This window comes from Dermacentor andersoni, chromosome 5 (genome assembly GCF_023375885.2).
Source record: "Dermacentor andersoni chromosome 5, qqDerAnde1_hic_scaffold, whole genome shotgun sequence".
Taxonomy (NCBI): Eukaryota; Metazoa; Arthropoda; class Arachnida; order Ixodida; family Ixodidae; genus Dermacentor; species Dermacentor andersoni.
The window spans coordinates 149331104-149358385 of NC_092818.1; the positions used below are offsets into that span (position 1 = coordinate 149331104).

At 42.7% G+C, this 27282-nt stretch overlaps 2 protein-coding genes across 6 annotated transcripts in view; one reads left to right on the forward strand and one right to left on the reverse strand.

The window, feature by feature from the left end:
* Positions 1 to 21096, forward strand: part of LOC126531396 (ras-related protein Rab-8A-like) — a 52028-nt gene extending 30932 nt beyond the window's left edge. For 2 of the 4 annotated variants that reach the window (XM_055071141.2, XM_055071143.2), the window contains exon 7: positions 7178 to 7333. In XM_055071141.2, the coding sequence (XP_054927116.1) occupies positions 7178 to 7213 (36 nt within the window). In that variant the 3' untranslated portion in view covers positions 7214 to 7333. Of the gene's footprint in view, positions 1 to 7177; positions 7334 to 16701; positions 16764 to 20798 lie in introns of those variants that run through there. The other 2 variants (XM_055071142.1, XM_055071144.1) reach the window with 2 other exon arrangements.
* Positions 1 to 26285, reverse strand: LOC126531392 (uncharacterized). 2 transcript variants are annotated; one of them, XM_050178900.3, is made up of 13 exons: positions 26029 to 26276; positions 25053 to 25226; positions 24302 to 24365; positions 23502 to 23578; positions 23299 to 23400; positions 22169 to 22370; positions 20373 to 20516; positions 18192 to 18292; positions 17674 to 17998; positions 10568 to 10663; positions 1600 to 1788; positions 499 to 620; positions 1 to 410 (listed from the first exon to the last, which is right to left on the reverse strand). In XM_050178900.3, exons 1-13 carry the CDS (start codon positions 26152 to 26154, stop codon positions 276 to 278), a joined length of 1857 nt encoding a protein of 618 aa, XP_050034857.1. In that variant the 5' UTR covers positions 26155 to 26276; the 3' UTR covers positions 1 to 275. The 2 variants fall into 2 exon arrangements, with proteins under 2 accessions (XP_050034857.1, XP_054927113.1); XM_055071138.2 differs by lacking the exons at positions 1 to 410; positions 499 to 620; positions 1600 to 1788 and adding an exon at positions 6399 to 6526 and having other exon boundaries at positions 26029 to 26285.
* Positions 26286 to 27282: the final 997 nt, after the last annotated feature.

The following is a 27282-nucleotide window of genomic DNA, read 5'->3' on the forward strand; positions in this document are numbered from 1 at the left end:
TTCCACATACTACCTCACTTTTATTTTCAGTAACAATGCAGTGAAAACATATACAAAAGGTGTGTTCACAACTTCAGCGAATGAGCCGAGACCAATACCTGCTGCATGCAAACAGGTGATAAGGTGCCCTCCACGAGTGCTTAAAATTACAGCTACAATGCACGTTTCCCTTCCCACCCCCTTCCGTTCACACATTCTCAAGTGATGAAAGTTCGTGTACAGATTCTGGACAGTGGTGATGACTAGTCTTGCGATGTCGTGCAAGCATGTGATGGCTATCTCTCTTCCTCATCTTCTGCAACTGAAGTTGGGGTTTCCGTATTGGTCTCTTCATTGTTCCACACGAAATTGTAGTTCTTCTCTAGCCTCTGGTGCTTTTCGATCTCCTGGACAGCCTCTTGGTTTCCCATCTGTTTTATCAATATGAACATAAATAACAAGCTTGCTAAGCTTTCTTTTACTAAAATAACACCTGAAATATTAATTGTAAATACTTACCAGGAGGGTCACTATCATGTTCTGAAACTGCCGAGTCTCTTCTGGAGAAAGAACGTTCAAGCCTTTGGCTTCCTCGTCATCGTAATAACCAGCAGTGATGATCTTGACTTCAATTTTTCTTCCTGTAAAAAAGAAAGGAAAAAAAAGGAAAAAAAAAAAGAAAAAGAGGTAACACCATTTCAAAAGTGAGCACTTAGTTTCTTGCATGTTTCATATGGTCTTGCCATAGCAAGTGATAGAACTCCTGCACAAAGCCATAGCACGGATGCACAGAAAAGTATTTTCAAGGGAAACAAGCTACAGCAAACAAGTAATCACATAACCAATACTGAACTCAACTACAATGTGTCTATAACACAAAAACAATGGAATTAAGGAAACGAATATTTTGCAATTGTTTTAGGCTAAATTGATGCAATCATCAAAGATCCAACACAGGAGGTAAAAATAGCAGGTAATAATACTCGGCATGAATTAAAATTTTATTTCCAGCCTGCCTCCTTGCTCAAGAGCTTTTCCAAACAGCAATCCAACAATGACAAGAAAGGACTACTAAAGGGATACTAAGGACAAACCAATTAAGTCAAGCAAAAGTGACAGCAAGTTAGTGCTCTAATGTGTGTGTCGTATGTTATCTATCACAGCCAGTGGCCGGCATTAGTGATAATGAAGGCTTTGTGTCAAGCCAGCCAATGACAAAGGACAAAAAGAATGAAAAATGAAAAGAATCACTATGTACTACAGCCCCGGAACAGCAAGGGCCTTGCAACATGACTTCTTTTGCAGGGCAACTGTACACTTTTTTCTAGCTGAGGACGACTTTCGATTACATTCGTCATCAAAACATTCTCTCCGAAAGAGCAATCTGTCTGCTTTCCAAGAGCATAACATACAGAGAAAAACAGTGCATCAACAGGACCAGGGAAAGACGAAACAACAGCGGCTGTGCTGTCTCGTCTTTCAGCGGTGCTGTTGCTGCGCTGTTTTTCTTGGAACGTTGCTCAACCAACTAGCCCAGCTTCACACTGTGGTGTAATGTAGTATCAACCTAGGCCTGGCTTTGCATTTCCATCCAACGTGCACCTGAATATCACTGCTTACCTCCTGCGGTAACACCAGCTTTCTGTAGCCTGTCCCGCAGTGCAGTCTCCAACTTTGACTTGTCCTCAGATGGCAAGTCCAACTCCTGGTAGGTGGCAGCCTTCTTGCCAGGCTCTTTTGACTTGCGTCGGCCGTACCGACGGATACGAACTCGCAGGCTACCCACCTCCTCTGGCTCCGCTTCTGCCCCTATGTTAAGGATATTTTTTTTTTTATTAAAAAAGAAACAAAGAACAAGTCATGTCTTTGCTTATCGCTTGTTAGTTCCACAGGCTATGCATGAAAGTAGTTCAAATAAAGCCCGGATTTATTATAATACGTACATAAAAATAAGCACTAGCACCATCGGTTTGACATGCTTTGATAAGATGCTTTGATAAGATAAGTAAAGCCGAAGGGTAGGTCTAAAAATTAATCTGCAGAAAACTAAAGTAATGTTTAACAGTCTCGGAAGAGAACAGCAGTTTACAATAGGTAGGGAGGCACTGGAAGTGGTAAGGGAATACATCTACTTAGGACAGGTAGTGACTGCGGATCCGGATCATGAGACTGAAATAATCAGAAGAATAAGAATGGGCTGGGGTGCGTTTGGCAGGCATTCTCAGATCATGAACAGCAGGTTGCCATTATCCCTCAAGAGAAAAGTTTATAACAGCTGTGTCTTACCAGTACTCATGTACGGGGCAGAAACCTGGAGGCTTACGAAAAGGGTTCTACTTAAATTGAGGACGATGCAACAAGCTATGGAAAGAAGAATGATAAGTGTAACATTAAGGGATAAGAAAAGAGCAGATGTGGTGAGGGAACAAACGCGAGTTAATGATATCTTAGTTGAAATCAAGAAAAAGAAATGGGAATGGGCAGGACATGTAATGAGGAGGGAAGATAACCGATGGTCATTAAAGGTTACGGACTGGATTCCAAGGGAAGGGAAGCATAGCAGGGGGGGGGGGGGGGGGGGGCAGAAAGTTAGGTGGGCAGATGAGATTAAGAAGTTTGCAGGAACAACATGGCCACAATTAGTACATGACCGGGGTAACAATATGGCAATGGAACCTGTGAACACATTTATGGAACAAGGGATTGTAATGAAGTTTGTCACAAATGAAGGCCTAAAATCGAGTGGAATTCATGCAATACTTCAAGCTCAGCACGGGGACAAGCTTCTAAGCTGCATCACAATATTTTAGTGGTGTAAATAGCTTCTAGATGATCGGATGTTGATGGAAAGCGATGCCGGACGAGACGGCTCGTCAGCAGTGAAATTCCAATAACCATTTTCGGGGATGAACGTGGCATCATTTAATCTGATTTCCTCCCCAACGCTGAAACCAGTGAGTTCTACTGTGAGGTTCTTTAACGTGTACTCAGTGCCCTCGGGGAAAAAATGGCCCGTCTTGATTACAACAGGTGTTCCTTTCATCCATGGCAATGTCTGTCAGAATTCAGTGCACTGCACGATGCACACTTTGCGCGACCTTGGCTGAAAGGTACTGCCAAATCTGCCATACAGTCTTGACCTCACTCAAAGTGACTATCATTTGCTTGCACCATTGAGTGAGTTTGTGGGAGGCCATCACTTCAGCAGTGACTATGTCGTCAAGTAGGCTGTCCGTTCATGGCTGTGGTGTAAGGAGAAATCCTATGCTGCTGGCATCTATGCACTGCTAAATAGTCGGTTGATATAGGTGCATCAGTTTCACAAAGTATTAGCTAAATAACTGAGACCACTTATATGCGCCTGAACATGTTTCGTAATCCTGAAAAATAAGCAAGCCCTCGTTTGACTTGGACACCCTTGATATAAATATAAAATTTCACTGAGACATCCATAGATTCATGCTTACTAAATTCAGGGATGGTTCTTGGCCACTTTAAGCCCAATGACATCGGCACTGCCCACACGGAAGTGACTTAAGGGTGTCATTACCAAGTGGCCGAAAGCATTCTGCTGTTGAGGTCATGTGAAGCAAAGAACTACTTTTCTATGAGCAGATAAGAGACTGAAAACATGCAATGGATGTCAATTCGTAACTTGGCATATAACATGTTAACTACAGGCTCTCCCTAATGAGATTGTTTTGCAGAGAGCACTAGAATTCACTGGTACTGATGATGCAGCCAATTGTTAGAAGTTTTGCTTTGCTAAAAGAGGCATTTGAGCTGAACATTTCAGAAAAAGAACAACTGTATAGTTAAAGCAAGCAGATCTTTATGGATCCTTTATAGACCCTTTAAAGGGCCCCTCACCATGTTTGGGCATTGCAAACAGACACGAGCGGTGTGTAGGTAACCCAGTGGCACTTATGTTCGCAGAGTATCAAGTGGCTGGGCAGTGTGAAAACAGCTAAAATTTCAAACAGAAGCCCATGCACTCTTACTCAAGAGAGATAGATCCCAGTGTCTAATTCGAGAGTCAAGGTCACAGGGAAAGATGCAATACTTGCTACATCACCAATTATGGCACGTGACCTAGGTAAATTATCCAATGTAAAATGTGCAATATCATCACTGCGAATGCATAGCACACAGAGAGAAGAGAAAAAGAAGGAGGTGGCACTCCCGGCATAAAAGTGATGCGGTCCCTTGGCTCAGGTATGGGAGAAGACTGGAAAGAAAAGTCACTTGAGGATACTAGTCGAGGCACAAGGAGAGTGTGTCTATGTTGGCAGTGAAGCTCACCTCCTGGTAGCATGGCAATGGGACATTTCAACTTCTACTATTTCCAGTTATGAATGAATATTAAAAACTCTTGCGGTGACACGTTCCCTAGACGGTGCCTACAACTTCCAGTGTATAACTAAAATTTGCAATGAGGCTTGGTGAGGGACCCAGAGACACGAAAGTGGCTTACTATATTAGCGAATTTCACTCCTGGAATTTCAAACAGGTCAGAGACAACAGACTATGTGATGAGCAAACATGTCACAGTCATTGGCAATTTGACAATTTCTGCTAGCTGTTACTTGCTTAGTGATAAAAGAATATTACCAGGGTGTCTTCCAAGTTGACATTTCCAATTTCCATGAGTGCCTTTGCAAAATTCCCTGAGTGAACTTCGTTTTGTGTCAAGACGGGCTGACACCATGTCGCCCGATAGTGTCACTATCTAGTAAGCATGTTAAAAAATTAAAAAAACTTAATCCAGTTTGAATAGTAAGGAGTAGCGTTTATTTTATTCAAAAACAAAAACAGAAGGAAGGGGTTAGTAAAATGCATAGCAAAAAAAATATATTTGAAAGAAAAAATGGTGAAACCCATTGTCAAACATTCCTAAATACGAATAAAAAGGACATTAGTACAGAAGCAAATATTTTCGAAGATGAACTATTTCTATCAATTAATTGCAAACTCATTGGTATGAGACCCGAACTTTGTCACCAGTGAGATTCTCTCTCAACAGCTGGTGACCTCAACTGTACTGACATACTCTCAGCCCATGCACAATGCCTAAGCATTGCATTTCATTGTTTTAAAGAGTTTATTTGGCTTGTATTAGGGCCACCTTCATCTCGGCATCAGCCAGCACTTTAGTTTTTTTGAGCTCAAGCTCCTTCAAAAAAGTGGCAGCCCGCTTCCTTTCCTGCTCATTCCTCAATGCGTAGGTCCTTTCTGTTCTCGTCCTCCTTCTGCACGCGTTCGCCCCACAGACCATTTGAAGCATCCTCTTGCTCAGTTGTCCAGTCAACATCCGATTTTTCAGGCTCCCTAGGGGCCGTGAAAACGTCCCAAAATCGGGCAGTTATAAAAAAATGAATGCATGTCTTTTACTGTCCTTGAGGGCTCATATCGTCACAGGCACATCCGAAAAAGTTCTGAAGGAATGCCATTACACTTATTAGGCATATCGGTGCTCGTACTGTGACAGGAGATGGCGTGTGCAAGCGTGTATAATTAAGGAATACATACTGTGTCCCGTGACAATTACCCCTTCCCACGCTTGTTACGCTTCACCGCAAATACTTTCGCGTATGCTTCACAGCGTAACAATGCTGTAGTGAGGTGAAGCTGACTTTCGGGAACCGGCAATGTGAAATCTGTTCGAAGCCAATCGCGAGGACCACAAAGGCGGTGTCGGTGCCATTGGTGACAGCGGCGAATTGTTTCAATGAAAACCAAAGCACCGAACGGCAAAAAGTTTAAAGGGACACTAAAGGTTACTATGAAGTAAAGTTAAAGTGATAAAGCAATGCTCTAGAACGTCTAAGGCGTCAATATAATCGCGAACAGAGCTTTAGTAACCGAGAAATTGAGGTAAATGCATGACACGATTTCAGTCCCCTCAGCGACATTCCGGTAATAGCCCGATGACGAAGGCACTCCTCATCATAATTTATGTCACTGGTACTCAACTACTCGTATTAAAAAGATCATTTCATTAGATTATAAGACGGAAGAAAATGCTACTTGTCTACTTCTATTCGATAATAAGAAAAAATAACATTTTGACGTTACCCTTGAGTAGTATGGGTGGTCGGAAGGTTTCGTTTTCGCTCGACTCTGCGCCGCGCGCGCTTTGGAGTTTCAGTTGTTGCGTTATTGCGTCGTGCTGCGCTGGTTCTGCTGGCTCGCGAAACTTGCATTTGGAACAAGCAGCGAGAATGTGAATGTCCATGTGATGTCGTGGGACGCGTGAATGGTCCGCGGAACTTGGCCATGGGTAGTTGCAGGGGCGAATCCAACGTTACTTATCACTGTGTGCCAACGAGTGAACCTCTCCGTTCGAAGTGGTTAAGTACCGTACCTCTGCCACAGTGCGTTGGCAAAAAACCGAAAAATTGCATGGCGTGCTCGCTGAACTTTCGTCCAGAGGATTACGAGTTCAGCAAAGACTTACTGAAGCCGTGTGGAGTGCCTTTCAAAGCAATGCTTTCCCATAGCGCTGTTCCGTCGGTCTTGTCTGCATTCTCCGGAAGCGCAAGAACAACTGCAGGTCGAAGACGGGGCACGGCATTTGGTTTTCACTAAGGAAAAGCTACAAATGTGCGAAAATGTACAGCCATGACATACAGTTGCTGTCGTAGTAGTACGCCACGACGCCGGCAGCGCGAGCCCTCAGCAGCAGGTCATGTTCATCAGTGCTTAAATCGCCGAAGTCGAGCCCAGCATCGCGAGCCAATGTGTCGTTGTCAGGGTCGTCCATTGCAATTAGCATCGAAGTTGGCGTCATAAAATAAAGAACCAGCTTATCGTCGCACGCTTTCCCTTCCGCTAGCCACCATAGAGTATTCCCATACTACTCAAGATCCCTGAGAATTCCCGGTTTTCCTGGTTGGTAGACACCCTGGGTGGTATGGGTGAAAGTCAGAGTCTTTTAGAATCCTCTGAACTGATGACTTCAAGATTGGTACCTAGGCAGCCACGTCCCACACGCTAGCATGTGGGTTAGAGGCCATAAATGCTAGTACATCTGTGCGTAGACTAGGATTCAAAACTAGAGTCCTCCGCCGCTGTTTCTGGAAGCTGCTGATTTGTCTCAGGTTTTCATAATTTCTGATGATAGCTGATGCGTTAGGTCTACCAACACACTTCCATGACTGATATATAATTGCAGTGTTCTCCTCGTTGTCATTTGCAGCTCCCAAAGCAAGGATGTTTTCCTTCTGCTCATTAGAGAAAGGCATGGCAACTGGGACGATACAAAATGTGCCTTTAAACCTTTGCACTGACATTGTCAATTCACTTTTGTGGCAATAGGTTTTGTGGCAAAATAAATAAATAAATAAATAATTAGACAAAACTATCGGCGCACTTTATCTACGCTAAGACAACAGCTCTCACAGCTTGTTTCCAACTAACACCAAACGTGACATGCTACTTCAGCCGGGGCACAGCAGATAAGACACTAGCTTGATCACGATGTTTTTCTTTATTTCCTTTATTTTGTTCTGGCTAACTCAGAGGGAGCTTGTTCGAGGGCGCTGCTTTATGATGCGGGTGGAAGCGCAGTCACTTAGTGTTTCTTCATATTTCGCAGGGTTTATTTATCAGTTGAAAAAAATGAGTATGCAATTAGTACACCGCTGAAAATACAGCAATTAGAGGTCCCTTGGCTGTGCCTACAAATGCCTCATTGCCACTTCGATAATTAGGATAGTATGCCTTGAGTTACATAATTAATTACAATTACCTAATTAGATCTCGGTAATGAAAAAGTGACTGGCAGCTACTCCACTGTACGAGAAACAGTACGCACTAGGTTTTCTTCAAGTAACGCAATTGCTTTTTTTTTGTAAATCTGGGTACATGATAGTTAATTGGGACCCCCCATATATATTTATCACCTCTGCGTGCAAGTGACGATGTTTCCATCCCTAATAAATGTTGTAGATTATTAGAAGAGTTCTTTTTTTTCATGAGTCATTAGCATTGCTTACCAGAAAGAGAAGCAATACTGAGACACATATATGATTCATGTTCATTTCACACACTGTTGATAAAAGACTCCGCCGAAGGGGTCACTGAAGTCTGCAGGTTTTTTTCAGGGTCAAAAAAGCATGCAAAGCAATTTGAAGCGAGGTGAACATACAGTAATATATTCATTCTGTAGGCATAGGCTATCCATACCTTTAGAAATAGTTATTAATTGGCTACCTCCTTCTCTTTCAAAAACATTGTAAGCTTTGTCCTGTGTGTATATTTAAATATATTGTGTATGTGCATGGTGTTTACAGTGGAAATTTAAGACAATGTTGAAGTGAGAAAATACAGATGAGGTAGCCACCGCTAGTGCTTCTAATGTGCTTGTCCTCAAACTGTCAGGATTTGCAGAAATAAAGCGAAAGTATCAATTAAAAGCTGTGCATGACCGCGTGCCAGCAATGATGCAATAAGCTATTAACCACAATAAAATTCTAAGTGAAAAGGTCAAGGCAAGTAAAAAGAAACCTCGAATGATATAGGTGACAAAACTCTGGTAATGACATTTTAGGAGTTCTGTGTGGGGCAGGGGAGGAAGGGGGGGAGGTTTCGGCATCACCGGGGGGTGGGGAGCTCTGCCCCCTCCGGAAAGCTCCGCCGGAGGGGGCTCGGGCCCCGGAGCCCCCCCCCCCCCCCCCCCCGCCCCCGTAGTCGGTGCCTATGGCTCCCGATAAGGAAGTGCATCTTCTCACATTTATGCAACGTATTTCCCCAGCCAGACGGGTTGCCATCAAACTTTGGACTTCCGAGTCAAAGGCACGATTACATGATAATACCATAAAATACATGGCATCACATAGGTGTCAACAGTGCTGCTGTTAGCACATCAAGTGTCAAAAGGAAATTTTGCTCTTTCTTTCTCTCCCCTAGTCGCACATAGCCAATCATTCTGCAACACAACTATAATGAATTTATTGGATATAAGGAAGTAAATCTAAACTTTGAATGGCCATGCTTTATTTTAACAAGTACTCTACTGCCATATAAAACCAAAAATGCATGATCCCAGGGAACATCTGTCATAGTGAAACAAATATTTTTTTTGCTTGTAGCTCAAAGTATGTATTCCGGTAGCAAAAATGTCAAAATACTCAGCAACAGCAACGTTAAATGGAAGATTCTGGACGTGTGTTCACACTTTGAGAAATGTCTTGGCTTGGCTGGCTCCAAGCCAAAAAGCTCAATGTGCCTATCCCGTGTGACTGCACCAATTATACGATTGTGCCGTTCATGTGCTATGTATCGGCACGGCAAGGCACCAAGAGGCGATCAAATCAAAATTGACAGGAGACCCTTTGCTGGCTCATCAGTGGCACCACATGTGCATTTCTTTCCACAGAAAATTTTTTTTTAGTGTGTATGCTTAAACAATAGACTTCCATAATTTGACTCTGGTTAACTAGATATTTCAGTTAATTCGATCCCGATCGCAGGTTTTCGCAGGTGCCCATGCACTTTATGTGCCCGAACTGTCGTTATTTTTATAGTACAATTGGCCTTTGCCAGATAATTCGAACTTGACCAGTCAGCATGCATGTGCCTGATCCCTGTGGTGACCCCAATCGTGGCCCCTTCAGTGTCATCGTCAATCACGACTGAGCTTAGCTGACAGCGAATGCCTTGAATACACATCTATCGACACCCTAGCTAGGAAGATATTGAATAACACTAGCTCACAGCATACAATTATGGTATTTATCCTCTAGCACACACCTTTTCTTTTCCAAAAACATACTGGGCCTGAAATTGCCTGTGCAATGAAATCAAATACAAAAGCAAAACCGCGTTCGCATGCTTTACCGCATAACATTGCTGTACTACGGTGAAGATGACTTTAGGAAACTAGCCGCAATTGCGCAACACGTGAGATATTTGCCCATTTTTCTTACTAAAAAATGAAATGCATATCAGGTTTCTAATTTGTTCAGGGGCTTTCATGTCAGTTTTATGTTAGTTTTCCAATTCCCAGACATAGAAACCGGATGCCCGTTTGGTTCCGTAGTGTGTTAGAATTGGCCAAATACTTCCAAATGAATGAACAAAGTGTTTTGCCAATTTTTTTGCATCCTGTTTAATCCGACCTGCCAGATAAAACGATCTAGTCGGCCCCTTCAGGGTCAAAATAATGGAAGTCAACTGTAATGAATATAAAATCTAAGTTAAAATTTAAGTCTGGGGTTTTACGAGCCAAACCGCAATCTGAATTTGAGGCAAGCCATAGTGGGAACTATGGCTTAATTTTGACCACCTGGAGTTCTTTAACATGCACCCAATGCAGTACTCAAGCATTTTTGCTTTACATCCAGATCGGAAAGCAGCTGCCGTGGCCAGGATCGAACCTTCTACCTCGTGCTCTTCTGGATTTATCATAGGTATTTTTGTGCCAGATGCAACTTTTTAAAGTGAGGTGAAACTGTAGTCTTTAATGAGTAGTTGAATTGTTTTAGTGTTTCTCATCAATGGTCCATTAAAGGAAGTTTAATATATGGCCACTGGCATTGGTGCAAGGCTTATTTAAAAAGGGTATAAAGACAGCTTGGCTGTTCACCTGTTTGGCTCTCATGGTCCCCGTCTTCATCCTGTTTACTTGGATCAGAGTCCACTTGGCCATCTTCAACAGGGAATCCGGAGTTGTCTTCATAGTCTAAGGAAGAAAAATGTGCAAAAGCATGCTGTGATCGAGACTTCTAGGCCAGTGGTCCACCCCGCTGCGGTTCCGTAACCACATAGTTGGGCTTTGTGAAACCTTCTTTAATCTGGATTACAGGGACAGACAAGAGTTACGTGCATTCAGTACACATACACACAATGTACAGCCAGTGTCAAAAGTGTATGGGGCATGCGTTTCGTGAAAAAGTTGTATTTCCAAGTAGCATGAGCTCACAGCAAGCAAAACTGTGTACCACTATGTTGTTTACATATTGTAGTACTAATACAGGCTGCGACATTGAATACCAAGCTGCTTGCCCGGGCTGTGCAATCACTGAGGTTTTTCTGATTTCATGATCCATAAACTTTTGATGCTCACTGTACAAATCATGCCCTTTCAAAAGTGTTGATGCATAATCTGATATACGGTATAACCTTGGTGTCACTGTCAACAGTAACTGCTCTTCTCATCGCCTTTTGCACAAACTCTTCTAGCAGGCACTAGCCAGTTATAAGAACGCTATGTGGAGGAAGCCTGTTGGCACATTTGGTGGCAAGAATTGCATCACAAGGAGAATGCGTGGGCAAAGTCAGCTAGTACATGTTTCCATCACCTCACAGCTGTAATTATCATTATCAGGTTTACTCACACATTTTATTTTTATTTTCATTTTTTCCACTTTACTCTGGAATATTTTGATCCCCTTCCGCCCCCTTATGCAGAGTGTTAGGTCAGTGGTCGTATGCATGCAAGCATATTTCTCTGCCTTCCAATAAAGAGCTTCTTTTTCTCTCAATATTGCAACTGCGGAAATTGAACATCTGTCCCAAGAAAACTACTTGGGTGTTATCCATGGTTTTGCTAACGTGTAATGGAACTTATGTTCAGGAAGTTAAGAAAGAATCTTCTGTTGTGGATTTCACTAAACTGAGATTTGTTATGCCAATGTTTGACTACATGATGTCTTACATCATTCTATTATGTATACTACTAGAATTATACAGTAGACTTCTGTTAATCCAGCTCCAGTTAATCTAATTTTTCAGTTAATTTGATAGCAACCAAAGGTCCTGGCCAGCACCTATACATCTGTATGGGCCAAAACTTTTGATATTTCAATTATGAAATTGGCCCTCATCAGATAATTTGTTTACTTGTCAGCACGCATACTCCAATGGTGGCCCTAATGGCTGCGGTGTCTGTTTTGGTGGAACTAGGGGTCAGCAAATGTGTCGGACATATTATCTGTTGACGAAAATGCTGATTTTCTGCCTGCACAGCAAATTTCTGCTGAATGCATGTGAAAAAATATGAATTTTCTAAGCAAACAATAAAAGCTCACGATCAATTATAAGTAATTAGCTAATCAAAGTGCATACATTTAAAAAAAAGATTGTCTGAAAACTGCATGTAGTAAGAGTTGGTGTCGGGCATGTCGAAAGCGGTAGCTGGCCCCTGCCGTCGTCTGACTCATCCACATTAGGGACGTTGTTTAAGGGAGGAACATGTTCTTATTGACAATGAGGAGTACTGGGTTTACTTACAATATCTACATGAGTACTGGAGAATGTTATGTCTCAACAGTCTAGCATGACTGGATTGAAGCACCCTGAGGAGCCGAAAAAGTCTGCTTAAGCCCCCTCTGTCCTCTCTAGACCCCAAGGCCAGGAAAATCTGCCGTCCCACCTTCGTCTAATCAAAGCGTTCAAAGTCACCGAAAGATCCACATTGAGGGCAAGTGTTCACACAATCACTCCGGCACTGAACATGCAGATAGGAGGGGAGCTTCGTAGCCAGGGACTGTCACGCCTGACTCAAACTGGCGCGTCTTGGTTCCTGAGATGACCCAGCAATTAACTGGAGCATCTGTCAAAGGACTGTGGTGGTCACCGGAGTCTGTGAGGGAATGCTGTAAAAAGCCCTTTTCCAGGAGTTTATTGCTCCCATTGTCCATGACGGCCACCGTGACAGTGAACCATCAAGCAACACTCGATCCGCCATACATGTCTCGGCTTGTTGTTGCTGCAGGTCTGTCCAAGGGGACGCTTTGTTAGCTTCATGAAGCAATTCGTTGCAGTGGTGCAGGAGAGTCTAGAAGGTCACTACCCCCTCTGGCTGATCGTAACAATGTGCATTACAAGATACGAAACCAAAACCCCATCCGCTGTATAATCAACAGAATGGTTGGGAAAGCACTGCTAAAACACACAGGGACAGAGACACAGTACACATGAGGGGCGCTGTACTATGTGTCTCTGTCCCTGTGTTTCTTAGTGCTGCTTTTCCAACCGTTTGACCACGAACCAACTCGCCCAAACCAAGGTTCTGTGTTAGCAACAGCCTACTGTGAGAGCCAGCATCATCGACATGAAATCACAAGACGGTGGCACAACAAGCTTTTGCATAGGGTTGGCAACGATGATTCACCACTTTCAGGCTTTAATTACAAAAGCTCATCCAACAGGCAACTTATTTTATATCAGAACTCATGGGCAACAGAGTTGCACCACATGTTTTGGCATTTTGTAGACTTCTGCACGTTGCAGGAAAAGCTGGTGAAGTGGTTATTCTACGTGTGGATCACCAACCCCTTCGTGACTGTAGTGGAGCGATTCAAAGAAAGCGGAATTTCAAACTCAGTAGACTGGACGGACAGCAACACGCATTATGAGTCACGGACAGCAATAAAAGGGTGTTCGCGATTTATGATGTTGGAGACAAATTTCCATTCTGTGATGATAAACTCTGCAGGTTTTATCTCCTTTCTAATTGCAAGAATCAGAGGCAAGCCTTTTTTTGTTGTTGTAAAGTGGGTTGTGCATTATGTTTGGGTGAGCACTGTTTTCTGCTATGAATCCATAAAAGTTGAATGCACATAACATATAGGGGCACATGGGAATTGGGAAAATACTGCCAAATGAAGCAGCGGTGTTTTCGAACGTTCTTTTTCTGCCTCTTCCTTTAATGCCAACATGCTTGATAACTTGATCGATTTCATCATCTTGTCAAAGTCAAATTAACAGAAGTTAACCGTATTATTGATTCTATTTCTTTACATTCTATTTCTTTACATGTGCATTTTTTCGCTCACTCCTGCTTAAATATCAACTGAAAGAAAATTTTGCACCGCAACAAAAGCTTACTTTCAGATAGTGCAGATATCAAGCAGCTTTTCCGCAAATTTTTTTGCCTGAAATGCGAGTGGCTGCATAATGAAGGGATAGCAAAAGTAGATGTTTTCGATAGTGCAACTGAAGAAAACGCTACCATTAACTCTTACAGAAAATGACAGACAATCCAGAACGTTCAGGACTAGTGCAGCTCCTTGTCATGAGCTCCGAGATTAGAGACAGTGTCTGCCACACACTGAAAATAATCTCGGAGGCAACACGTTGAGATTTGTGCTATATCCACTAACCACCGGGTGCATGTGCCATCTGCTTGGTGCTACTTAAAGGCTGTTAATAAAGAATGATACAAATACCAGCCCTGCAGCTACGCCAAGACTGCTTCAATGCTTCAATAGTAAACAGTTGACTTCCATTAATTTGACCCAGATGGGACCGTCGAAACTGACCAAATTATCCAGCAGGTTGAATTAAACAAGATGCAGAAGAAATGCCACAACACACTGCTGATTCACTTGGCAGTATTTGCCTTATTTTAACGCTCCCCTGAATCCAAAGCACCCGCCTTTTATGCATTCAAAGTAGAAAAGTAACATAAAAATAATATGAAAGCTCCTAAATGAAGTAGAAATCTGATGCGCACCTGATTTTTTTAGCAACAGAAATGGGCAAGGGTCTAATATGTGGTGCACAATGGCGACAGTTTTCCAAAAGTAAGCTTCGCCGCAATACACAACTGTTATGCGTCAAAGCATACGAATGCTGTAAAGGCAGCTTTGGTCTCTTATTCAATTGCACCGCTAGGCAATTTCAGGCCCAATTTTCTCCCCCCCCCCCACAAAAAAAGAAATAGGGGGGTGGGGGCGTGTGCTGGGATCGGGTAAATACCGTAATTGGCCACTGTGAGCTCTGGCTACTGCTTGAAAAGTTTCCCAGGGCAAGTTGAAATTAGGTGTTTTCAACAAAAGATGGTAGGTGTTCAATGCATTCACTGCCCTTCAGGCTCTGCAGAGGCAGACGCTGCTACTGTATGGGTCGCGTTTGGGGTCACCATAAGGGTCAGACATGCGCGTGCTGACTGGTCAAGTCAGAATTACCTGGCAAAGGCTAATTTTACAATCGAAATAACGAAAGTCTGCACCCATAAAAATGCATAGGCACCAGCTGGGACCTTTGGTCGGGTCAAACTAACCTAAAAACCGCATTAACCGGAGTTGAATTAGTCGAAGCCTACTGTATACTACTCATTTACAAGCAATTTATCAACGTGAAATTCCATTCTGGTTGGGCTTTTAAAAAGGGCCCGCAACACCTTTTACAAAATATAAGCCGAATTTTTTTTTCTGAATTTTTTGTCAGTGCGTTTTATAGAACAGTGCGACTTATATACTGTCAAAATTGGATCGGATGCTATGGCCAAACCCTCTTTATTGAGCGGGCATCAAATGACGCTCCACCACGTGTGACCTTGTGCCATGCACAGCAACTACACTTCATTGCACTCGTTGCCGTTGTTGCTGCGCACTTCACGTGTGTCGTCGCAGCCTCACTAACCACGATGCTGCATGCGAAGCAAAGTCGGCAAAGTTACGACTTTGGAGAAGTAGCCAAGTGGGTTAGTAGGCATGGAACTCAATTTCTAGAAAACAATTGTTGCAAGGTTTCACAACATATCATACTGACCGTTAATAAAGACAAGGACAGCGGAAGAGAACACAAAACGATGACACAGGCAGTAACTTTAAACTCATAATGATATTGAGTTGAAACTCAATAGTTTCAACTCATAGTGATTTCGACACAGTGATATTGAGTTGAAAGTTACCACGCGTGTTGTCGTTTTGTGTTCTCTTCCCCTGTCCTCGTCTTTATTAGCAGTCAATATGCTATGCAGTAAACACCAAGTAGGCCAAAATGAAGTTCTTCTGAAGGTCTCACAGGGCTGGGTTGATCCCGTTCATGACTGATGGTGATGTTGGCGAGTTGGATACCAGCGAGTTGGGTACCAGCGAGTCACAAGACGACAATGACGTGCCAGCGGAACCCCAACCTGAAGTAGCTGCATTGTTTCTAAGTGGCTCGGAGGAGGACAACTTTGATGATATTGTCGAATTGCCATCATGTAAGCTATCGATAGCGTAGTACAGGCAATCGGAATAAAATACTTCTGAAAAGGATTGTCTAGACATTTGAAGGCGCTTGCACGCATGTTAGCACAGCCTACCGCGGGATGCGTGCAGAGGCGGCGGCCACTGCAAGCATGTATTTTCATCATACTTTCTCACAACCTGATCCTTAACCAGTTTTCAAATTGTGTACCGAATGAACAGGTGTGTCTTATACACTCACGCAACTTATATACTGTATTCGCGCAATTCTAACGCACACTTCTTTTAATAAAGAATGTGTTCAAATTTTCATGCGTGTTACAATTGTAGCTAATTCTACTCAAAATCAAAACGAAACTGATTCTTACTAAAATAGAAAGCTCAACGTAAGGTAGCTTGCCTCAGTATAATCGAACGGACATTGTTTTTATGCCTTGGTTTGAGGTCGCCATTCTCCAGTTTGCTGTAAATGTGGCATTTATAATAGATTAAATGTAACTGAAAACGACATCTGTGGTTGACAGACAGCGAGAAGAAGGTGTCGTCGGACCCTGATGGCATCTAGTCACTAAGATTCAGCTGTGTGAGAGTCTGTGCCTTTGTATGTCCCACAAAGTTATTTCAACACACTGCACGTTGACTCAAGTTTTGTTACTTGATGTGCGTGGTAGAATCGGTACCAAGTTATTATTATTATTTTGTTTTTTTTTTACGTTTGGGCGGTAGTATAACTACGATTTATAATCAGGGGCATGGTAGAATGTGCGAATACAGTATGTTTCCTTTTTTTTTTCAGAAAGACTGCCGTTTTGAGGGGGGTGCAACTTAGACAAAGGTGCAACTTTACCGGAAAATATGGTAACTAAAATTCATCACCTCACAAGTCCTTTCCACTGTAAATTTTTTGCAGGTACCTTGCGTGAGCACAATGATCAATGATCAAGTGCCCTCCCTGTCATGCCATCATGGCCTTCCCCTCCTTTTTAGCCATTCCTTCTGTGCTCAAGCCGTATTGCTGTGCTGACAAGAGGCTACGTCTGGGTTGCTCTGTCCATCACTGCAGTGGGCTCTAGCATGGCTTCAGGGAACAGTCGGCTGACTGCACTGTACAATCTTGCAGGCCATAGCATTTGGCACAGTGATATTATTCTCTCCCAACAGGTGGCAGCACCACCCTATCATTCACAAAACTACTTCCGTTTTTGGTTCTGCCAGAAGCACAGTTTAGACATGGCACTTGAAGGAATCTGGCCAAAAGCTATTATGTTTACTGGTGCAGTGAAGTGAAAACGTATATGTAGCAGCCGAGATATCATAAAGTTGGAGGAAAGGGTGTTCACAGGAAAGGAGCTACTTACAAGACGACTGTTCAGCTACTAGGTCATTGTAGGACAGCAAGGGCCTTGTGAGCCATCATATAAAAGCCAGAAGTCATCTTACAAATTCAACAAATAAAAAGTAACAACACTTACTACACTACTCACACTGCACTTGCACACAATGTACAATGTTACGTAGTTTAAATGGAATATGCAACAAAAATGACAACAGCATTTTGAGGAAGTTGCAGCTTGCCACAGCTAACGAAACAAGAAAATATGGAGGAATTCAGTTAGAGATAGTTATAAACTGTGGCAGCCAAAAAAATATAACAATAAGAAAGAAAAAATGTACTTCACAGGTTACACATTTATCCTTGGAATGATGAAGCATGGTCTGCATTTTGTATTTGCTAGTGCACGTACCGTGAACTAAAACTGAAACTCACCACCTTCTTCGCCAACGTCTTGATGCCCATCTCTGCTGACCAAGCGACTGGCATCCTCCCCATCGTATTCATCCTCCACAACCTCGTCACCACTTGTCGCATCCTGGGCAACACTGTCCGGTTCTCCGAGATGTTCATTGCCTTGCTGTCCCTCAGCAACATGCTGCTGAGAGGCGATTCCTGCACTCCCTTCCGCATCATCCTCAGCATCAGCCTCCATCTGTTTTAGACGTTTCATCAGCCTTTCGAGGACAGCATTCACATTCGCATGACTGTCATCCTTGAACTGGGCAGTGGCCTCATCATGAAGGTCGCCCTCTCCCTTCTGAAAAGAAGCAATGTAAGCGTCTGTCCTAAAAAGTATTTGAACAAAAAAAGTACACAATGCACGCCCTCATCTTAACACAACTTTCTGACAAGCAGAAACAACACTTGTACAAAACTCTGTGCACTATGTGCACGTTGGTCTGAATTGGAGAATGAGTTAAATGTACCAGTGAATACAAGTAAACACCAACCTTGCTGAACACTTCTTTGAACTGCTTTGCCACGTCGTTCCGTGTATTTTCCAGAACGGGCACTTCATCATTCTGCGTCTCGGCTGGCACCTCCGGTCGTGCTGTGCAGTGAAGGAGCCACAAAATTTAGTGCTTTTCTTTCATGCCATTTGCACCTTCAAATGAGTAGAAGAAGCAGACTTTCTTTAAGTAGCCCTCAAAAATAAAAGTCTAGCTGACTTTTATTTTCTAAAGAGATATCCCTTTATAAAATAAAGGACAGCTAGACTTTTATTTAGCCAGCGTTTAGCAATTTAGTTAGCCAGACATAAGCTACGTCCACAACACACATTCGGTCATTATCGCAGTGAAGCTAACGAAACATTTTGACTACGAGTCAGCATTTCACTCTCACCATTGTAACCATAATATTGGTTCACATAAGCAAATGCGATCAACTTATCCCACAGACATACCAGCTCATTTTGCTCATCTCATGAAGCAAATATCTATGACTGCTTAAAGGCCAACTGCAAAGAAATTTTGGACTGCCTGAAAAGCCTAGCTTAAGATAATGTAGATATAGAGGAGCCTCTGTACAAAATTTGACCTTTGAAATACGAGCAGGAGCGTCACAGAAAGCTAGAAAAACAGCTTTTTTGATATTGACACTGAAAAAAAACACTGCCATTACCGCTTACTGGAAGTTACGCATGACCTAACGCGTGGATTCTCAGCATGACCTCCAAGACCCCAACAGCACACGTGTGCCCTCTTGGAGGCCACGCTGCTGCACAGCGTAGGTACCGTGGCTGCCTCGGGGTGCCACGACAAGCCCTCTGTCCGTACTTGCTGCGTGAGATGCTCGAACTACCACAGGCTGCCACATGACCGGGCTCTGTGGTTCTCCAGGTGTGGCGATGTGAACCAGCCTACATGCCTGGTGATCATGGTGTGCTGAACAATCTTGGATGCAGCGTGCTGGGATTTACGTCATAGTGAAATGATCAGGTGCACACTGTCTGCTTAGATGATCTTTTCAGGCTGCTAGCAAAAAACTATACAATTAATAGGCCCATGGGTTCGCCAAGATTGGTTGAGTGGTATACACTACTCATTTATAACAAATTTTGCTAAAATGAAATTTCGTTGCACTTGGCCTTTAACAACATCTGAAGTTGTGAGAGGACATGCGTTTATGCACAAGGGTATGAGTGACCTATCCCACAGTCTTAACTGCTCATTTTGTTCAGCCACGTATGACTACATAACACTATCTGAAGTTCCAACAGAACAACCGCGGTTTGCAAACATGTCCACAAGATTGTTGACTTGTCACTTCACGTCACTAAAACTAGGAATGGTAGTATGTGGAGTGATGACTGATCATGCTTTGCTTATTGACACAAGGGTTGTGCAAAGCCAAACGCAGCACAGCTCTGATCATCGAAGCCTAAAAAAGTCATCTGCACTAAGGTCAACAGATGCACAGAAACGATAAGAACAAGTGCCAACTACCCAACATTTATTTGAAAAGTTCAGTGTTACCTTAGAAGTTAGCTGCAAACTAACTTTGCAAATACAGAGTGGCCAGTTGAAAGGGTGACTGTGAACCTTTCAAACAAATGGCTGGTAGTTGGCATTAATCTTTGTCCCACATGCTTTCTTTCACCTATGTTTGTTTCACGTTGATTCAACATGAAGTTCATCGGCCAGACATCAAGGAGACAGGAAGGGAAACCGAGTGGCTCAATTTCTGTTAATGACGGCCATATAGAGTCAATAGACAAAGAAGCCAAGGAAAGCACTGTGGCAATTTTAGACGTGGCACCCTCTTTCCTTGTATCTTACAGAGTGCACGTGGTGAAGGCGGCAAACTCTTGGTAGGAAATTTGCTGTTACACTTGCTCAATAAGCACTGTTTCACACAATTCACTCGTTGCAGAAACATGCCTCTCATATTTTCCTACTCCTCTGGTCCATCTTCCCCCCTTTTTATTCTTCTCACATTTTCTTTTTTGCTTACGCTCTTCCTTCTTCTCCGCTTCCATTTGTAGCCCTAAGGTCTGTTATGGTTCACAATATTCATTATGCGTAGAAGCAGACTAGAGAAGGAATTTAGTGACGGCCTTTCAAAATTTATATGCTGTGAGGAATTGGGTGTTGGGCTGATAAAGCATTCAAGTCAGCCAACGCGCTCACCCTCTTCAATGTCCACTACAGGTTTCTCCAAGTTGGTAATGGCATTGCTGGGTTCCTTTTTCACAAAAGATTTGATGGCTTCCAGGTTTTTCTGCTGCTCCAGCAACCACAGTTTTCTCTTCTCTTCCTCCAATTTCTTCTCATCTGACACAACCAGAAAGAATAGTTTGCCTTCAATTAAGAACTTCAGGAATAACCAACATCGCATGTCTTGTGATAAACATAAGTGCACAACAATTCAGTAGGTGCCAAGCGAAGCAGTTTCTCAATTCCCATACACAGTTGAACTACAATATAATGAACACAGACGTAACGAATTTCAGATATAACCAAGTAAATCTAAAATGTTTCTCAACAGTATCAGCATCTAAAGAATATAATTTTAAAACGAATATCAGATATAAAGAGAAGCTTTTTTTGTTTCAGATGCAAGTTCTTTATAACAAATGAGAAGAAGAGTGAAACCAACGAGCCTGATTTTTGTTAGTCAAAAACATATGAAGCCAGGGAAACTATGGGGGAAATTTTATTTATTGTTTTAACTGAAATGCAGAAATGATAAAGTAAAGGAAAATGAAAGTGGATGATAAGATTCATTTGCCACCAGTGTGAGCAATACCCAAGTCCTGCACCCTTTGGAGGAATCCAAGGTAAATCATCCTACCAACATCCCAATGCAACGAAAAGGCTATGAGATACTGTAATAAAGGACTTTTAATTTTGACCATCTGGAGTTCTTGCAAACGTGCACCTAAATCTAAGCACCACACAAACATTTTCACATTCCATGTCTATCTAAATGCAGCCAGGATTCAAACCCATGACCTCATGTTCATTAGCACAATGGACCATTGAGAGTGGATTGTCTGTGTCACTCAATCTAATGGGTCAAGGTGGTATTAACTCCCCACCAGACAGTACCACTACTTTATATATATTGGGGTTTCTGTGTTTATGGTTCTGCAACAGGCAATGCTTTGTTCTGACAATGAAAAAAATCTAGCCAATGTTCATCATGCTTATGGCGTGTCACAATAAGCATGAAAAGTGGCGGGAGTTTCACATAGTTGACAGAAAGGGTCGGCAGTCCTCCGAGTGAAATTGCAGATTCCCTGTTGCATGTACTCGAGCGATAGGTCACTCAGCTGTTCAAGAGGGCATTTTCTAGCAACTAGCAACCACACACGTTTATGTACCATGTTCGAAAATGGCTGCAGGCCATTTTCTTTTTATTCACCTCGGTTGCCAGGCCGCATAATGTTGGAATGAAATTACATATATAAATGGAGGCCCATTTCGTGCAGATTACAGCAAATGTGACTTACAAAACATGCAGTCCATGGGTTATGGGCCATTGTTCATGTTTAAGACTATGACTACGTGTTACCACATTGATAACAAGTACATTCCTTACACAAAGTGGTACAACAACATAAAGTTAACAGAAACAATAGCAGACAAAGCAACAAGACCAAGGACAGACTTTCATAGTGCCAAGTCAATGATTTTCTGTGTCACCATATCTTCTTTGGTCTCTGTCAGTTACTTACTGTTATTCTACCACAACGTGCCGAGCCATCACAGCTGGTTTGTTTCCCTTTATCTCATGTTAGGCATCTAAGCCAACATTCCGCAATATATAATGGCAAAGGGTGAAGAGCAAAAATATAAAAAAGAACACACCGATCATGAAGGAAATAATTGGCACTAAAAGAATGCGCACAAAAGAGAGAGACAGAAGAGCACTGACAATAACAAAAAATAATAAAGAAGAAGAAAAATGTATAGGGACATACTTTCCTTGACTTCCAGGTACTTCTGGTACTGTTTTTCCGTGAGCCTGGGACTGCAAGAGATGGTGTGGGGCTTGGATGGAGATATCCGCTTCAGTGGTGGAAACGCACACACCCTCGATGTGTGCACCGTGAACACATAGCTGCACGTCTCTGGCTCTTCCACGCTTTCAATGTAATCAGTGGAGTCTTCATCGCAGAAATACTACAGGAAAGAGAGTTGCGCACACATTCAGCAGGGCAGACATAACTAAGGGAATGCTATAACATTACAGCATCCTTGCAGAGATCATGGTGAGATCAACATTTTGCTTGCATTGTCTTTTCTCTCCCTTTTAAGAACGCACATCACTGGTCGTGAACCACAAACAGGGTTGCCACATGTCTTGTTTCCGCCTGGAACAATTGACCTTTTTCTTTTTTGGGTGCCGCTAACTGCCCGTTCAACATTCTGCCTGGCAAGCATTAGCTAGCTTACTGGTCCTGAACGAGCAACACAAAAACTGCGTCACAAGAAAGGCCGTTGGGTAGACAGGTGATGTAGAAGGCAAAGTAAAATGAGTGAATTAAACTTTTGAGCTGTTCAAAGTGCAATGACGCCCGCCGTGCTGGCATAGTAGCTTTGGCATGGCACTGCCAAGTCCGAGGGCACAGGATCAAATCCCGGCTGCGACAGATGCACTTTCATGGCAGCAAAATGCAAAAACACTTTGTGTCCTGTGCATTGGGTGCATAGTATGCTTAATGAATGACTCTGCATTTTCTCAGCAAATGGCACCTCTCCACCATAACCACAAATCTTCTGCAGCAAAATCATTTTGAACAGTAACCACTTGTATTTGGCTATCTAATAAGTTATATTAAACATAAATGAATACTTGACAACCTGCAACAGTGTATTATTAAATCAAATACAGGTCAGATAGAAAAGACTTCAATTCCTATTCAAAATTTCAAGTATACTTGCACACTGCTATTCAAAAAAACAAGTTGTTGTTCGACTCCACATAGTGCTCTTTGACTAGCAATGACATTCCTCTCAGTGGAAGAAAAAAAAAGATAAGAGAAAAAATAAATGTCTCCACCTCTTGAGCATTCAGCAGAAGAAAACCTGAAAAGATCATTTAACTCACTCTGACTTCTGCTCTCCTTGGGACACCGGTAATGTCACATTTGGAACCATGGCTGTAGACCTGGCTGTGGTACTTTTGTTGTCCTGTTTTGTTGAACTGCTCCTAGCCACAAGAAAAATGAATGAAGAAACATGCAGCTCATTAATTTCACATACTGCCCCATCTTGGTAGAACAGCAAATTTAAGATGTGTGAAAGACATACCAAGTTTGTTTCGTTGTTCCAGTCAAAATCGTAGTCATAGAGACCGAGAAATATGATTGCGCCTTCTGGTTTGCCATCTGGGAAATAAACACCCAATGTGTTAAGCAAGGAGCACTGATGCACTGTTCACACCACGTAAAGAGCTAGTTGCTCATTCAATGTTACATCAACTATATGCTTATCAAACCACCAAGCTGGGCTTGGTGAATCTGGTGCACAGCTAGATATAACAAAAGGCATGGAAGAAAAGTAAAAGTTACAAGGTCTGTGAATAAGTCAGTAGCCCACTCACTGATATTAGCTGTAGACGTCTGACAAAAAAGAATCTGCGCCTTAGATTTAGCTTTTGCTTCAGGTGTTTAATATGTTTTTTTTTTGGCTTGCTGGTGTTAAGCTATTTCTGATATCATTGGTGTACAATAAGTTAACAGAAAAATAACCTCTTCATACCACTGGACTGTTCTGACACAATATACACAAAATCAGATGCTAGTGTTTCAGCATAGTAAAACAAAAAGATAGCTTATGTAATAAAGATGCTGGCCCTGTAGAGACTTGTATGAATCTGCAGCCTGCTCGAATGGGAAGAACTCTTCCCATTCTATACTTTGATAAGCATTCTTGTATGATCTGTAAAGCAAAGCTTTTTACTGAATCCACTGATTATTAATTAGCAAACAAACCAGTCAGTTTCACTGATTTGAAAAATTGTGATAACACAAGAGCGTCTGCACTCGTGGCAAGTTTTAAATGCCCAAAAGTGAGGAAAAAAACAGACAGCCATCAAACAGGCTTCTTACTTTCTACATGAAATTGCTTGATTGACTTTCCATAGCAGAGTTCATATGTCCACCAGTTTCTTGTCTGAAAGTCATGATAACATAAATTAGTCATCATCCTGGCAGCTTGCATGCATGTTGATTTTTACCAATAAGTTAAATACCGCAGATAATTGGAGATGCACTGAAGCCAATACTCTGTATGTTTAACAAGACATCCCTACATATACATGTATAAGCAATTAAATTGTTAAATCGAAACATTCAATAGAAAATAACACAAAATGATACTCTAATTTACTCCAATTACTCAAACATAAGGACTGTTATGAAATGCAATTACGATGAAAGGCCTTAAGAGATAATTAAAGCTTAGTTTTCCTACGACCGTGGTGCTCATTGCAGATATTCACAAGGTAAATCGCATTATAACGTTTTCTTTATTCCTCAAGCAGTTTTCCCAATCAAGCAGGCACATTAAAACCCAATGCATTTGTTTATTAATTTTTTTGCTATTAAAAGCAAGTGCCATGCTGCAGGATCAAATCAAACAAGTATAAATAGCAGCAGTTTGTTATCGTCATAGTTGAGAGTGCATGCTGCCCAATGCACGTTTGGTTACATGTGCACATATGCAAAATGCGCAAAATAAAACTCAATGTATCAAGCATACAACATACTGACAAACACGCTTGACACTAAGCAATGCATTGAGATCATAGCATAACAGCAATTACAGCACAAGATGCTGATATGTTGTGCAGTGTCATACCTTCGTCAAACAAGGTGCATTTCTCAGCGGCTCCAGTAACCTTAAGACGTTCGGGGCCTCATCTTCAGCATCATCAGATTCTGTATGTTCCGTCGGGTAGGAACTCTCGGGTAGGGAACACTGGTACTCTTGTCCAAACTTTGTCATCATAAGTATTACCGATGCTCCAATATCCTAGAGGCAACATAAGTGACACGAAATGAGAAACCACTTCGACGTAAAAATTACCGTCAAATTCGATTGAAGTGCAGCGCATAACGTTATACTGGTGTCAAAATGGCAATATATCGATCTTGATTTTGCCTACGCAAAAGGATAGAAAGTTGGGCGAGTTGGTACGGTAACATGATCTCATGATCGAACATCATCAAATAAAATTTTAATTGAGAGTTAGCGCTCGTCCTGTCTGCTTCTAGTCTGTGTCCGTGTCCCTTCGCGCTGTAACCCAGGATCATGTTTGCCTACGAAGCTCAGATGTTTCTACATTGTCATCCTCAGTCACGCCCCGCGCTTGCAGATAGCAATGCAGATTGAGCTCAGCGAAGATCGAAGAGCCCGAGTAACAGGTGTTACTAGTAACACGTCATTAATAATCTGAAGTATTAACCCATACACATCGTTTACCATACCCATCCCCTCTTCATCCTTCTCGAGTATCAACCAATCCTGACCCCTCCTATCACCGATCACTGAAAATTCGGAAATAAAATGAAGAAATGAAACCATTTCCACAGTATCTACTCGGCAAAACAATATTGCGAGCTTCAGCCCACCGATCATATTCCACAGCTTCCTAGCTCCTGTGCTATGACTGACGTCTGTCGTGACTAACCTTCAAAGACGTAACTACGGTTTGCAAATTAAACATAGGCCAATAGCGCTGTGTAGGCGTCACCCCGGACTTCTATAACACGTATCAAAAGCGTTGGTGTGTCGGGACAGCGGAAGACGTCAAAGCGATACATTGCGTACTTACATCGCTGATCTTCACAGGTGTGCTCACGATGTCAACTTCATAATTGAAACTCCTGAGCTCCTCCAAATTGAAGTACGCGATCACACATCGTATAAATAACAATAGTAACGTGACCGACGTGATCATGACAATTAAGGTGAGCTGACGACGAGTATACGTGCAAGGAGATATTACACGTAACCTCAAGCCGTGTCAGCTGTGTAAATAACGAAGTGAGTGAGCGTGAAAATGCGGGCATGCGTGTGCGAGAAAGCGTAGCGGCGTGCCATTGTTGCTCGATGATGCGGAGATTCGACTGAACGAAGGCCATGACTCGGTTTCGGTTTTGCTTTGTGACGAATTGGCTGCATTGCCGCCAAGGAGGTTCAGAAAAACTGCTGGAGAGGAAGGAGCGCCCGTCAAGGAAAGCCGCCGGTTCACCATCTTGCGGGAGGCAAAAACACGCCAGTCGCCGCAGCTTATGTGTATCGGGTCTGATCGGGTCGTCGTGTCTTCCCGTGCGCGGTGCTGTGCGAATCCCAAGATGTGCTAGCGCGCTCGGGTGTTTTTAGGAACGTTGACGTACAAGCAGTTGACATGTTAACATGACATGCAAGTTAGCATTGCCTTACTTTAAGATAAACGAAAATTTTAATTTTAGGCTAAAAGTAAACGGCGCCACCAGAGTTCCGGGACCCTCCATGCCATGAGGATGCTAAAGCACCGGCAGAGATACACTCCAAAGGGTGTAACTTTGCCTAATACACTCTTAGGCCAAGTTGCACCAGTTGGGGTGTATCTCTGCCACACATCGATAATCGTCATCTGCCTTGCTTGCGTTTCCTTTCTTGAAAACGCCGCGCCCGCTACTTTCCTGTCGGGAATGCTATGTCATGCTGATAGCGCGCATGCCGTTCGATACTGGAAAGCATCGGGCTCGCAGCGTTAAAGAAAGGTAATGCGGACAAGACAGATGACGTTTACTGTTGTGTGGCAAGATACAACCCAAAGGGTGTAATTTAGTTTTAGAGTGCACTCTACGCTCTTAAAGCTGTTGCACCCTTTGGGGTGTATATTTGTCCCACAACAATAATCGTCATCTGCCTTGCTTGCGCTTCCTTCCCTGAAAGCTCAGCGCTCGCTAGTTTCCTGTCGAGAATGCTGCGTCACACTGATAACGCGCATGCCGTTCGTGACTGGGAAGTAACGGGCTCGCAGCGTTAAAGAAAGGAAACGCGGGCAAGACAGATTACGATTATTGTTATTGGGACAAGA

Coding starts and splice junctions, on each gene's coding strand:
- LOC126531392 (XM_050178900.3), bottom strand. CDS start 26,154: ATGATCACGTCGGTCACGTTACTATTGTTATTTATACGATGTGTGATC. Junction 24,366..25,052: donor ATGCACCTTGTTTGACGAAG/GTATGACACTGC, acceptor CATGACTTTCAG/ACAAGAAACTGGTGGACATA. Junction 10,664..17,673: donor AGACGTTGGCGAAGAAGGTG/GTGAGTTTCAGT, acceptor TTTCTTCCTTAG/ACTATGAAGACAACTCCGGA.